The following is a 13,302-nucleotide window of genomic DNA, read 5'->3' as shown; positions in this document are numbered from 1 at the left end:
GTAAAATAAAGTGCAACCGTAATAGCTATCAGTATTTGTTTCTGTCCTGTTTTATGCATTAATTTATTTACATAAATTAAAAGCCAGGGGTAAAAAACAGTTAAAAACTGGCATATCGAAACCAGTGCACAGGGCCCAAAAATCCTAGCGATGGCCCTGGGTTTGAGACTTAAGTCTTTGCAACTTTAGGGATCTTATCTATTCACGAACAGCTTATAAAACTCCAATGAGAAAGGAAAACTTGAAACTGCATCATGTGACCCCTTTAATACATGAAAAGATAGCCTACTTGAAATGTGAAATGAAAGCCGTCAGTAGGTAGCAGCAAGTCACTGTTAATGAGCAAGTCACTGAGATTAAATCGATTTGTTCAAAAGGTTGATTCATTCAGGAATGAGAATGAAACATGGAACTGCGTTCCATTCGGAAGGGCTCATCCCTATGCCCTATCCTTCGGAGTGAGAGCTTGAAAGGGTGAAGGGAACACACGGAGGAACCATCATCATGCAAAGAATCTGCGCAAAGGACCATGGGAGCCTGAGGTGTCCATCAGTTGTACCCTTCGAAATCCTTCATTCCGAAGGGCCCTTTGAAGTGGCTAGTTTTGAGCATGTTGGTTTGGAACTACCCTTCAGTATGGCAACCATGATTGTTTTCACTCTGAAGTGCACTTCGGAGGGTGATATATCTCGTTTTGGAATGCACCGTGCTTAAATGAGTGAGTCACTGAATCTCCATTTGATGAATTTGTTGAAAAAAGAAAAAAAAACTGATTAATTCAATAAGAAAACTTGGTCCTGTGTGAAATACAGCAAAAACGTAATACTAACTTTGTTAAACTTGTGTAAAATCAATAGCCTACCAAATTTGTTTTCATGCTGATATCTGGAGAAAAATGTCACTCTTATAGATTAACTATATTAAATGACAGGCCTAAATAAAAAAAGACATAGAGGCATTTTGCCTGGTTTTTTTTTGTTTGTTTGTTTGTTTGGCTCCTCCTTAATCTCAGAACACACATCTTTAAAACACCACTTAAGATATTAGCGCAGATGATACAGTACTGTATGTCACACACCCCAAGTCTTGACTAAAATGAAATCATCCGCGGTTGTGCTAGAATTTTGTTTTTTAGTAGTCAACTTGTAAGTGCCAGAACACTAATTGTCAAACCTGCTCTCTTGCAGTCTGTTTTCTTCTGATTTTATTTTGTAAGAAGTAACAAATATGGTTTGGGGAAATGAATCAGAGTAAAAATTTTACTAAGGACATATAGTGAGGTAAATTTGAAAGTTGACAGAAAATATTAAAATTAAAGTAAAGTTCAGATTCTCTGGATGCCCAGTCTTCATATTGCATGTTGGATCTTGCCCACAGGGCACTGGGTTCATAGGCAGGTATGGGAAGAAACCTGACAAGTCAGTCCACTAAAAGCCAAAAATGGTGATAGTTGAACGTATTAATGCTTGATAGTTTTGCTAACAGGGTTTGGCATGGCTAAAGGTGCCATTACAGTAAACATTAAGCATTAGCCTTTTATCTCTCAAGCCTTTGTCTCAGTGTAAGTGGTTTTATTTAAATAAATAGGATGTATATTATACATACTTTAAAGGACCAGCGTTACTGGTATAAAATCATTACAGTTTTTAAAAATAAGAAATTATGGTTCAGTCTCTATGCTCAATCTATCTACATATTTTTTTTTTATATATATATCTTTAGACGTACAATGGCACTACTCGGTTACTTGAAGTACAGGATTGTTATTTAAATCCAGTGACAAGCGTTAGGGATTGTTTTAGGGCCATAGCAACTATGTCTATAGCTGATATCAGATTCGATGTTGACCTCTGTCCCATAACTTTGTCAAACATGCCTGTAAGCAGCTGTAATTGTCAGGGTTGGAAACATGAGGCCTGCAGCTCACTGTGAGTCTATTCCTGGAGTTCTGTGGCTTCTGTCATTCTCACCATGCTAAAATAGCCACCCACTTCAACTGTGTAGTGCAATACCTCAAAAGGATAGATTGGAGAGAATGCAGATATAGCAACCCAGTTGGAAGTGGTAAAATGCCAAGAATTTTAAGGTCATCTGAAAAAAAAAATGAATAGTGTAATTTAAATAAGTGCCAATGTTTTTTTGTTTTTTTGTAAGTCCTTTATTTTCACTGAATTATCCAATGAAAATGAACATTACATTAGGGTCAAGTGCATTATTTAATATTTCAAGTATTCAAACATTTGTATCTCACATGACACTATAAAGTTAGTTAGCAGAGGTGTATTCTACAGCTTATAAATCTAGCTTTAATTTAGCAAACAAAACATAAACTTCTATGTTCTACAAAAATATGAAAAAACATTGATATTGATAAAAAAAGTACAAAAGTCAAGTGGAAAAGACATTACAAATGGTGCAATTTGTACAATTTGTACTAAAACTGCTTTAAGATTGCACTTCCCTTGTCTCACAGTTATCAAATGCAGCTAGAATATTGTCCTTATCATGAACCATGAAGGTTTTTTTATCGACTGTTGTCCCTTTTTCCCTTCCAAGTCCTTTTTCAAAAGTCTATCATTGCTTATTCTTCCTCTTCCTCTTCTTCTTCTTCCTCCTCCTTATCATCATTACCTCCACGGACTCCAAAGTCCATTTTTGCAAGCATAGCCTCTACGTCTTCTGTGAAGAGCGTGAAGTGGTCCATACTCTCAAAGCCGGGCTCTGGCCTCTGTAGATGGGAGTTCTTTGATGCATCTTTGGCTTCTGTGATCAGCTTCTTGGCAGCGATGAGAAACTCAGCCGTATTGCTGTTGTCCATAGTTTGGGAGGCTTTGTCCATCAGCTTGATGCTGGTCTGCAACTGTTCATTGTACTGCTGGATTAGTGATCGCACCAGAGCCACCTTCTCATCCTGTTCTTGAGTGATCTGCTCTAGCAGTTGGGTCTTGCGGTCTTCTAGGATGGCATAGAGTAGATCTAACTTCTCCCCCAACTTCTGCTTCTGCGTTTGGCTGTTTTCTTCAACCGTTTTGCAGGTTTCCTCCAAATGCGTTAACATTGCCTGTAAGCAGCTGTTGCTTGTGCCTAGCAGGTCGATTGAATTTTTAAGTTCAGACTTCTTGGCTTCATAAACACCTTGTAGAGTGGAAACTTCACAGTCCTTGTGCTGACCGAATACTTTGCACATGGAGCAAGTGGGTGTCTGACAGGTTATGCAGTAGATGTTAATTTTTTCATCTTCGTGTACCTCACACACAGACTCTTTTGTTTCTTTAGATTTCAAAGGGGGTTCAAGGGCATTACCTCCTTTCTCCAACTGTTGCTTGTAGATGTCGATGATGTTCTCCACCAGAAGGTTCCTCTGCAGACCGTAGACACCATGGCGGTCCAGCACCACCTCAAATCGGCAGGTAGGGCATCGGAAGATGCCTCCAGAGAAGTGGTATGGGTTTTTGGAGTCGTAGAGGTCACTGGCGCAGCCGCGGCACAGATTGTGCTGGCATGGTAGAATGACAACCGGCTTTGTGAACATGTCCAGGCAGATGGGGCAGCTCAGCTGCTTCTCCAGACTCTCCATGGGACTCGGAGCCCGGACTATTTGTCCCCTTTGGATGTCCATTGCTGTTGTTTGAGGTAGAGTCCTTATAACCTTGACTGCTTTGCCTTTTGGTTGAGCTTGAGCTTTTCTGGTTGCTTCTGCCTTTAGTGAGGTTAATTTGATCTGTTGGGGAAGGACACACTCAGGGTTTATATACCGGCTGGCTGTCTGTGACACTTGATCCGTGAGGCGGCTTGGATAGGATTGCTCCCACCACTTGTTTGTGCGGCTTGATTCGGAGAAACTTGCAGCCCTCCAACACAACCCACTAAAGAAGAAGTCACATGCCAAACTTAGCAACACCAACCCCCTCCCTTTCCAAGCTCTCCATCTGTGGGAGAAATGTGTAGGTGATTCACATAGTCACACAGTCAAACAACACCCATGTGACAGCTGTTGGCATGTAAACATCCAGAACTTCCCTGACTGCACAACAACATGGCAGGTCAATTTTACACTACCATTTTATTGTTTCCTAAGAGCATTTGAATCAGTTGTTGTATGGTACAGAATGTGAGAAATTCAGAAGGATTTTTAGGACAATTGATCAAGGGGTTAGTTTTGCAATACAAAAACATTTTTAGTTTCTATTGTCCCTCACCTGTTTGTCCTGATGGCCGCCTGCCATCTTCATCTGTCTGTATGGTTCTAGAAGAGAGATCAGACGTTGGGCAGTGAAAGACAGACGTCAGACTTCCCCCCTCCTGGAAGCCCCTCATCTTTCCATGACTGGGTGTTTCACAATTTTAGCACAGTGAATTTGTAAACAAACAGTCATAAGTCATGTCTGTTACATAATCATCTCACTCACATGAGAGCTGAAACAACATGTTCAGACCAGTATGTGCCCATCGAAGGTTGGAGCAAAATTTATCATCAACGAAAAATACCCGAGAGATGTTTTCAAGTAGCTGTATAGTGCATTTATTTCTTTGTTTACACACAAAGCTATTTTTTTTTTACAAAGTTATATATATATATATATATATATATATATATATATATATATATATATATATATATATATATATATATATATATATATATATGTACAGTACATGTAAGTGGTTAATATTATTATTGGTCAATGCATATTTTCAACTTTATGGTCATGTATATTACATGCTGCTTGTTTGTCTTTAAAAAAACCTTTGTCCACCAAATAAATGTCATGTTGTATGATGTTGTACATAACATCAGAAAGAAAGAAAGAAAAATAGCGTTGTTATTAACTAAAACTAACATTGTTAAAAATAGTTTTCAGTTACTAAATAAAAGTTGGAAGAAATCTTAGATGACTTTTTTTTTAACTTTGGCAATTTGGTAACTGAAATAAAAAGAGTTGAAGGACTACATTTACTAAAACCTGGAATAAAAGTAGCTAAAAAGCTAACAAGAAATATTAAATAACAAAAGCTAATAAATATAATAAAATATTATAATGCTTTATAAATAAACCTAAAAAAAAGAAAGAATCTGTTACATATAGGCTATAAATAAATGCAGTAGAAGCTTAAACATTCAGACATCTAACACTATCTTAATATCTTATTTTTAAATTCAATCTTGAGGGTGTATCTCAAATGTATCTCAGATGTGTATCTCTTGAGGGTGTAATCTTCAATCTGCTTCATATATAACCTTTATTAAAAGTCACCGAGGACAGTAGTACTGTGGCTTACAAGATGTAACTGGGGGTTGTTTTTAATATGCGTGTTTTGGAAGTGAGGCATGTTCGTGGAATGCAGTGTCTTGGTTCAGTGTGAGTTGGTTTAAATTTCAGAGACTAGATCAAATCACCATTAATTTTATTGTCAGGGGTAACTCTAAGAAATCTTCAAAGTGACATCTGTGTCAATCCATTCAGTTAGCACAGTGTGTTAACTGTGAAAAAATATCTAGAAGTTTTTCCTCTCTAATTAATCAAAAGGTAATGAATACTTTCTCAGTTTAATGTCTGTTATATTGAAAGCGGTCTGACTGTATAAATAGAAAATCAATCTGTTGGTTCTACTTAAAGCACTTTTATGTCTCAAGTGTTTATTTTTGTATAAAAACGAACATATTTTAACTCTTCTTTTGATTATATGAAGAAAAGATTTAAACATTTATGCAGTTTTGCAACTTTGTAAATGCCTTTCTGCTTGTCACATTTCAGTCTTAGAATTTGAAAATCCATTATAAATATCTGAATTAGCACATTTGGAAATATATGTTATTATATAGTAGTAAGCATAAACCTTTTTCAGAATTTATTGTGTGAAAAATCTTTTTTTTTTTTTTTTATGTGGTAGTCCCACAGTCCAATCAAGCTATAATTCTCCAAAAAAATATTTTATTGAATGATTATATATAATATTGTAAAATTAATTTTTGACATGATAAAAATATAGCATATTATTCAAACCTAGCATCCCCGCACATGTTAAGATGTAATGTAACTTCTAGTGGTTAATTTCCATGAAACATAGTCAGATGTGTCTTGGGACTGGCAGTGTAGTGAAACTGTTCATGACTTTCAGAAGAAAAATACTTGTTTTGAAATATATTTTAATTTAATTTAAATTAATATCCATAAAAAATTGTAATGTGACAAAACTAGTAAAAATTTAATTAATGTGTCAAGAGTGTCCACAGGGCAATAGTGCGTTGTATAACCAAGAAGTGTCCACTAGGTGGAACAATATACCAATTTTTTTCAACACCTCTTTTACAAACTGTCTCAAGCGCCCTTTTTAGGTTTGCTGTAGTTAATAGTTTTTTTTAGTTATTGGTTTATTTCACAGCTGCTATAGACTGAATGTGTTTAGGATGTGAGAGTCAAAAAGTGAATGGACATTCATTTAAAAACTGAATGTCTATCTATGAATTTTATACTATCCTCCCCTGTTCTGTCAGGTTTTTTTTTCGATTGCTAAACGACAGTGAGCACAACTGGAGCTACATGTGCAAAACTCTAACTATAGTTTGCGCTACCAACAGTCACCTGAGCTAAACAGTCCACATCACCTGCAAAACTTATTCCAAGAAACACAACTCTTAACACATGACTCAAAACAGGCTCAGTGCAGCTAAACACTAAACACAACCCTCACTGAGATAACACACACTGTCACTCAGAACACACGGAGAGGAAAAACACTAGCATCAAACAACCACCAATACAGAAAATACTCACTTTTCATCTTTACAGTTTGAACTATTTCAGTGACTTCATACAAAGTCATATTTTCTTCAAAGAAAAGAGTGACATTCTTTCACATGATCTATTTACATTTTTAGAACATAACAATTCTTTAAGGTAAATGAAAATTAGCAATTTGCTTCAATAGTCTGTAGTAATTTACAGAATAACAGTAATGAGAAGGTAGAAAAAAGGTAGAAACTAAAAGTACATACTGTAATTCGAACAAATAATTGAGGGGCTAATCCTGAAATTGCAATCAGCAGTGTTTGAAAGGCACAAGACTGAAATCTATTCTGTTTTGAATGTGTGGTTCACAGTTTTGACAGCAGTGTGTTAGCATTTGAACAAAGTGCTGTAAATCCACAGTGTTGTGCAGGTTGTGGTTAAAGTCATGGGATAAGTGTGTAGAGTTTTGAAAACTGTGTTCAAGCAATGAAAAACGAACTAGAGTCTGGGCCACATGAACTGCTGCTGTGCAGACTGTAGTTAGAGTTTTGTACATGTGACTCCAGTTGTGCTCACTGTCGTTTAGCAATCGAAAAAAACTGTAATAGGGTAGGCTAAATGTCAGTATCATAATGGATACAAAACATTTCTTATGTCTGTGAAAATGTGTTGTCACTTGAAAAATTTGTGTTTGGAGACCCATTGTTTGTTTTGGGGCAGCAATCAAAGATAACTGATGAATGTACATTTCCTGACTGGAGCCAGTTTGGCCCATATCAACAGAACCTTGTGTCCCATAAGTCTACAGTATGAGTCCATTGTTGCTGTGTGTACAAGAGACACAATGATTTGAATGTCTTATAGCAAACCAATGATGTGACCTCACTGTAAGACTGTTATGCATCAAAGGTGACAGCTATGACATGGTGTGCAGACAAGATTCCTGTCCTTGACAGTGTGTTTAGCTTCCACCACTCAGAGGATGTCAAATGGCCATAAATACAGCAGTGTGTTTAGTACAAAGGCACAGTCAACAACAGCAACAACAACAACAATGTTGAAAGCGATTATAGTGATATCTTTTCCCATGCTTCAAGAAAGTGAAATTCCATCAAAAACAGTATTAACTACCAGTGCACTTATACAATGTAATGTGTAATGATCCTTCTCATTTCTGCTCATTACTGGCAAGAAATAAAAGATTCTGAAACAAGAATGTATTCTAATGAAATCTTTCGTTTTTTTCATTTGGGGGCAGTCATGGTCTAATGGTTGGAGAGTCAGAATTTTAACCCAAATTTCACAGGTTCAAGTCTCAGTACCAGCAGAATTGTACCCCCAACTGCTCCCCAGGCATTGCGGCAAAAAAGGCTCTGCCCACTGCTTCACTGTGTGTGTGTGTGTGTGTGTGTGTGTGTGTGTGTGTGTTCACTATTCACCGTGTGCAGTTGGATGGGTTAAATTCTGAGTATGGGACACCATACTCTACACATCACTTCACTTTTCTATATATTATTTTAGATCATTTATTGATACAAAACATACACTTTTTACAGCATTAATGAAATAAAAAATCAAAGATTGTGTTATTCAAAACTTTGAGGTTCTCAAAACTACTGATCTACTCTTTTTGGCAAGAAGAGTGTTAAGTGTTATTTTAATAATTTCAGTTTTTCAATTTTTATTGTTCCAGGTCAAGAGGAGATTTTTTCTTCATCTCCTTAAAGCTGTTGAACAGTGAGCATTTAGCTAAAATGTCAGTTACAATTGAATCTTATAAACTTAAAAAGAAGAAAAGAAAAGTCCTCAAAACTGTTCTGTGAAAACAGTACACATGCGTTTGTGTTCAATCACACTACCGTGGTGCATGAGACTATTGCCCCGTTTCCACCGCAGGAACTTTACCCAGGAACTAGGGACTTTGGCCTGGTACTCGGTGTGTTTCCACCGCAGGAACCAGGAACTAAATAAAGTTCCGGGTAAAAAAAATGCCCCTCAGAAAGTCCCTGCTGGGTTCCTGAACTTTCGGGGTTCATTTTCTGATCAACATTTTCAAAATATTACTGTTATTGTGTCATGAAATGTAATTTTAAAAGTATTTCAGGCGAGAATGTAGTTGTTTAAAACTCAAATCTGTGGTTTATTTATAAAGACAGCGCCTATTTAAAAATGTGTTTCGCCAAAGCGAGTTGAGTTCACGCAGCATATTGAGTTTAACCACCATTTATTCGGATCATGTTCAAAATATTACTGTTTTATTGTGTCATGAAATGTAATTTTAAAAGTATTTCAGGCGAGAATGTAGTTGTTTAAAACTCAAGTCTGTGGTTTATTTATAAAGACAGCGCCTATTTAAAAATGTGTTTCGCCGATCTCAGAGACGGTCAGCTCGACGCGACCAGCGGGAGCTCAGTGTTCATCTATCCGCTGAGAAGCAGCCTCTCCTCGGCTAATTAGACCTTCTGATGTGTGCCGCTGGCTCTGATGTCTCTTTAGTGGTTAAACATAAAATATAATTCGTTTTGGGTAAATCTAACAGGTTATCTTTGGTCTGTATTCAATTTATCTATATGTTAAAATGAAAATAAAAAAGGCAAATCTATATAATATTTCGTTTCATTGTAATGGCTGTATATATACACATATCCCTGAACTAAGTACATTTATGCAGCTGTTATTATGTTTAAATGAAAACGAAAGGAGGCAGTGGTATTTGATATCCTATTTCGTGTTATTGTAATATAGATACAGACGGTTGGTCTGGGAACGCCCCGTCACGTGATGTGAATTTAGCCCGTGGGGGAAAACATTGCCTTGGCGTCATTTTGAAATACACGGGACAATCACGCCGAAGAGCTGCTGTGTCGTTTTCTGTACCTCCAATAAACTAACAAATTATGAATTGAAGTTCTACATCCTTCCTAATAAACATACAGAACCGGAAAGGATGACAAAATGGCTACAAGCAATAAGTTGTGAGGATGATCAAAGGGAAGTTATGGAATCCCAAGACTAAGCATGTGTATGTGTGCAGTCGGCATTCATCACAGGCAGGCTATATTAACATCGTGTTCATTATTAACGTTATCAAAACTGTGTAAGGTTGTTTCAGTAAGTGGCATGCATATATAATTAGCCTTATCATTCTACCTGAAGCAAAACTTTAGCCTAGTGTCGAACATAAACCCACTTAAAAAAGCGTGTGGACACGTAACAACTTAGTTTTGTATCAGCATTTTTACACTTTCATTCATAAATTCACCCTGTCTGTGTTTGCGAAACGATTGAATCGCGGAATCCAGTCAAAAATAGAACTTGCTGTATAAAGCAGAACGTCACGGAATTTGGCTATTTTTGAATGAATAGATCTACATTTGGGCTCTAAAATGAATCAAATATCGATATGGACTAGTGTATTAAAGTTAAAAGAGACTACAATTGTTCTACGTGTCTCTGGGAATGAGTGCTCAATATGCGCATTTTTGTCATTCAAATACACACGATGTTCGCAGTGTTTCCCCCCACGCCGACTCCGCCCTCGCCACGCCCCCAGCTATGACTAGATGCCGACTGTATCTATACTGAGAGGAAAATTGCAGTAGGGCAAAGCGAGTTGAGTTCACGCAGCATTGATTGAGTTCAACAACCATTTATTCGGATCATGTTCAAAATATTACTGTTTTATTGTGTCATGAAATGTAATTTTACAAGTATTTCAATGTAGTTGTTTAAAACTCAAGTCTGTGGTTTATTTATAAAGACAGCGCCTATTTAAAAATGTGTTTCGCCGATCTCAGAGACGGTCAGCTCGACGCGACCAGCGGGAGCTCAGTGTTCATCTATCCGCCGAGAAGCAGCCTCTCCTCGGCTAGACCTTCTGATGTGTGCCGCTGGCTCTGATGTCTCTTTAGTGGTTAAACATAAAATATAATTCGTTTTGGGTAAATCTAACAGGTTATCTTTGGTCTGTATTCAATTTATCTATATGTTAAAATGAAAATAAAAAAGGCACATCTATATAATAGTTCGTTTCATTGTAATGGCTGTATATATACACATATCCCTGAACTAAGTACATTTCTGCAGTTGTTAATATGCTTAAATGAAAACGAAAGGAGGCAGTGGTATTTGATATCCTATTTCGTTTTATTGTAAATATACAGAGAGGAAAATAGTAGCCATGGTCAGCTGACTGAAGTTGCTGTTTGCAGATTTACTGGATTTGCGTCGTCGCGGACATCACACTCCCGAGTCGAATGCACAAAGTCCGCACTACCGAGAATGCACGTCCAAAATCAGCGTACTTTGTATTGAGAAACGCGCGCAGACCAACGTCACCAGTCTATTTGCCTAATCTTCCCGGTACTTTACACCGCGGTGGAAACGCAGAAAGCAACAGGTCTGGGGGGAAAAAGTTCCTGGTACAAATGTTCCGGGTAATTTCGGTGGAAACGCGGCATATGTCTCTGTCCGCCTCCACTCTGAAAGACCACTAATTTTTCAGAGGTAAAAAATAATTAAAGCAGCACTTTTTTGTGCTTCTGATAAAAGACACATGTGTCGGGAGTCACAGAATGGAGGAATGTGTGAGGGAAGATGTCCAGACGAGGACCGTGGTTTTACCATCTATAAATCTCTGTCTGGATTAATCATGTTCTTGTGGTTTCCACAGCCAGACGCAACCCATGCAGGCTTGTCTCATCACCTATATACTGTACTTAAATCATCCTGCTGGAATATAGACTAATGGGAACCTTCTGGGACTATTATAACTGTTAGGTTTCATCCAGATAAAGTTAAAAGCAAAGGACCCCATGTGAGTCAAATAAAAATCTGGTGTATGGGTTTATACTTGTCGTCCAGGGAATAAAAGTTGGTTTGAAAGAAATCTAGTACATTTGCAGGTAGGTTCAATGAAAACTTCAATAAAAAGAAAGTTTTTTTAAAAACATGGGTTAAAACATCAGACAAATCACTGTTTTTTATTTACAGCTATAGTTTTTAACAGTAAAAAATAAAAACTAATCTGCATATATTTTTTTGGGGGGGTATAATATCTTATTCCTTGCAATGTACTGTCAAGAATAATATTCCCTTGTGCTGTATCTTTCTAGGGAGTTTCACCTTACCACTGTCACCTTTAGCTTTTATAATGGAGATTTGTTAGGCAGTATTATCTCTACAGCTGTTTTGGAACAAAATTTAATGTGCAAAGTGTTATATAAACACATTGAACTGAACTGAAAATGTTTCTCTTTGGGTTTATACGTCTAACATTATTATATCATAATTGGTAGAGAATTGTAACTCACTACGAAGTAAATATTTTCCAGATATAATTGTAATAATTTATTTTGGCTTTAGTACAATGACAATATAAAAGTGGAATATTTAATGTTGCATTTTGCAAATAATTTATATCATCACATGTACTGTTTTTCTCATACACTATTAATGGCAGATCTATAGCATATTTTACCTCTTTAAGAAAGAGGTTCCTTGCAAGGGGATCCTCATGTTTTGGGGTCCCGGGTATTGAAAAGTTTTAAAACCATCAAATTACACCATTCAAGGACCACAATGGAAATAAGTCTTGTTACTTTATTGTATTATCCTTGACAAAAAAGTCTAATTGCAGATCAAGTATAACTCAGATTCAAACTCAGTATCTTATGGTCAAGCCATCATATCAGGAACTTTGATCTCTGACTTTTCCCCATGTTTATTTGTTCAACTGAAGGGTTTCCGAACTGAAAAGATTGCCAAGGACAATGAGGCAGGAATTCCCAATTGAGCCATGTCTCTGTTTAGCTGCATTGCGCCCAGTGGGAGTGCGTGAGAAAATGAGCTGGGTGGTATTGTTGCCATAATTTCCCTGTTTTTGATCCCTCACCTCTGTTTTAGGAGCCCTCTGGCCATTCTAACACCAGAATTAGGAATGACAATGTGCTCATGGCTTTATCTGGATGCTAGAATTCATACAGATGTGGCCATTTTCAACATATTTACCCAACATGAACCTAAAATAGAGACTTTTTTGAGGTCATGGGTGGAGTGTATAGTGGTTTCAATGAAGTGCCAGTAATTTCTTCACTCATGACTTTTAAATTCCAAAATAGTCTCTGGAAGGTTCTCGTTTACAGTAAAAGCAGAAGGACACAAAGACAAAAAATCTGGTTATATTGCTTCATTCAAATCATTAAGTCACATATAGGCTGCTGTATTTTAGTCTGGCACCAGTAAAGCAGCACTGCCACTATAACAGGCCAGGTTGTGATATTTTAGTTTGAGAATAGTTTTGTTCCCACAGACCTGGCACCTCATGTATAAAACTTTGCGTAGATTTCACCCTTAAAGTATGCGTACGCACATAAGGCAGAATTTGCGTACACACAAAAGTTTTTTAGATTTATAAAACCGTACATACGCCAGAACCTGCGCAAGGTTCACTTTATAAATCACAATTATCTGAATATTGTACGCAGGTGCACGTGTTTATAACTTACCCCAATCTACTCCCGAAATAACCATATTTGGAGGTTAAGACCGCCTATTTTGCAGTCAATGCTGT

The 13,302-nt window shown here is 37.1% G+C and overlaps 1 protein-coding gene across 1 annotated transcript; it reads right to left on the bottom strand.

Annotated features, from left to right (window-relative positions):
• Nucleotides 1-2,197: 2,197 nt before the first annotated feature.
• On the bottom strand, nucleotides 2,198-3,756 carry LOC132152015 (E3 ubiquitin-protein ligase TRIM63-like). The gene has a single exon (XM_059560633.1). The coding sequence runs from the start codon at nucleotides 3,617-3,619 to the stop codon at nucleotides 2,582-2,584; it is 1,038 nt and encodes a 345-aa protein (XP_059416616.1). The 5' UTR covers nucleotides 3,620-3,756; the 3' UTR covers nucleotides 2,198-2,581.
• Between the last annotated feature and the right edge of the window lie 9,546 nt (nucleotides 3,757-13,302).

Source organism: Carassius carassius, chromosome 10 (assembly GCF_963082965.1).
Source record: "Carassius carassius chromosome 10, fCarCar2.1, whole genome shotgun sequence".
NCBI lineage: Eukaryota > Metazoa > Chordata > Actinopteri > Cypriniformes > Cyprinidae > Carassius > Carassius carassius.
Note: the sequence above shows the minus strand (reverse complement) of the source record. Positions and strands in the feature narration are given on the sequence as shown.

Coding starts and splice junctions, on each gene's coding strand:
- LOC132152015 (XM_059560633.1), bottom strand. CDS start 3,619: ATGGACATCCAAAGGGGACAAATAGTCCGGGCTCCGAGTCCCATGGAG.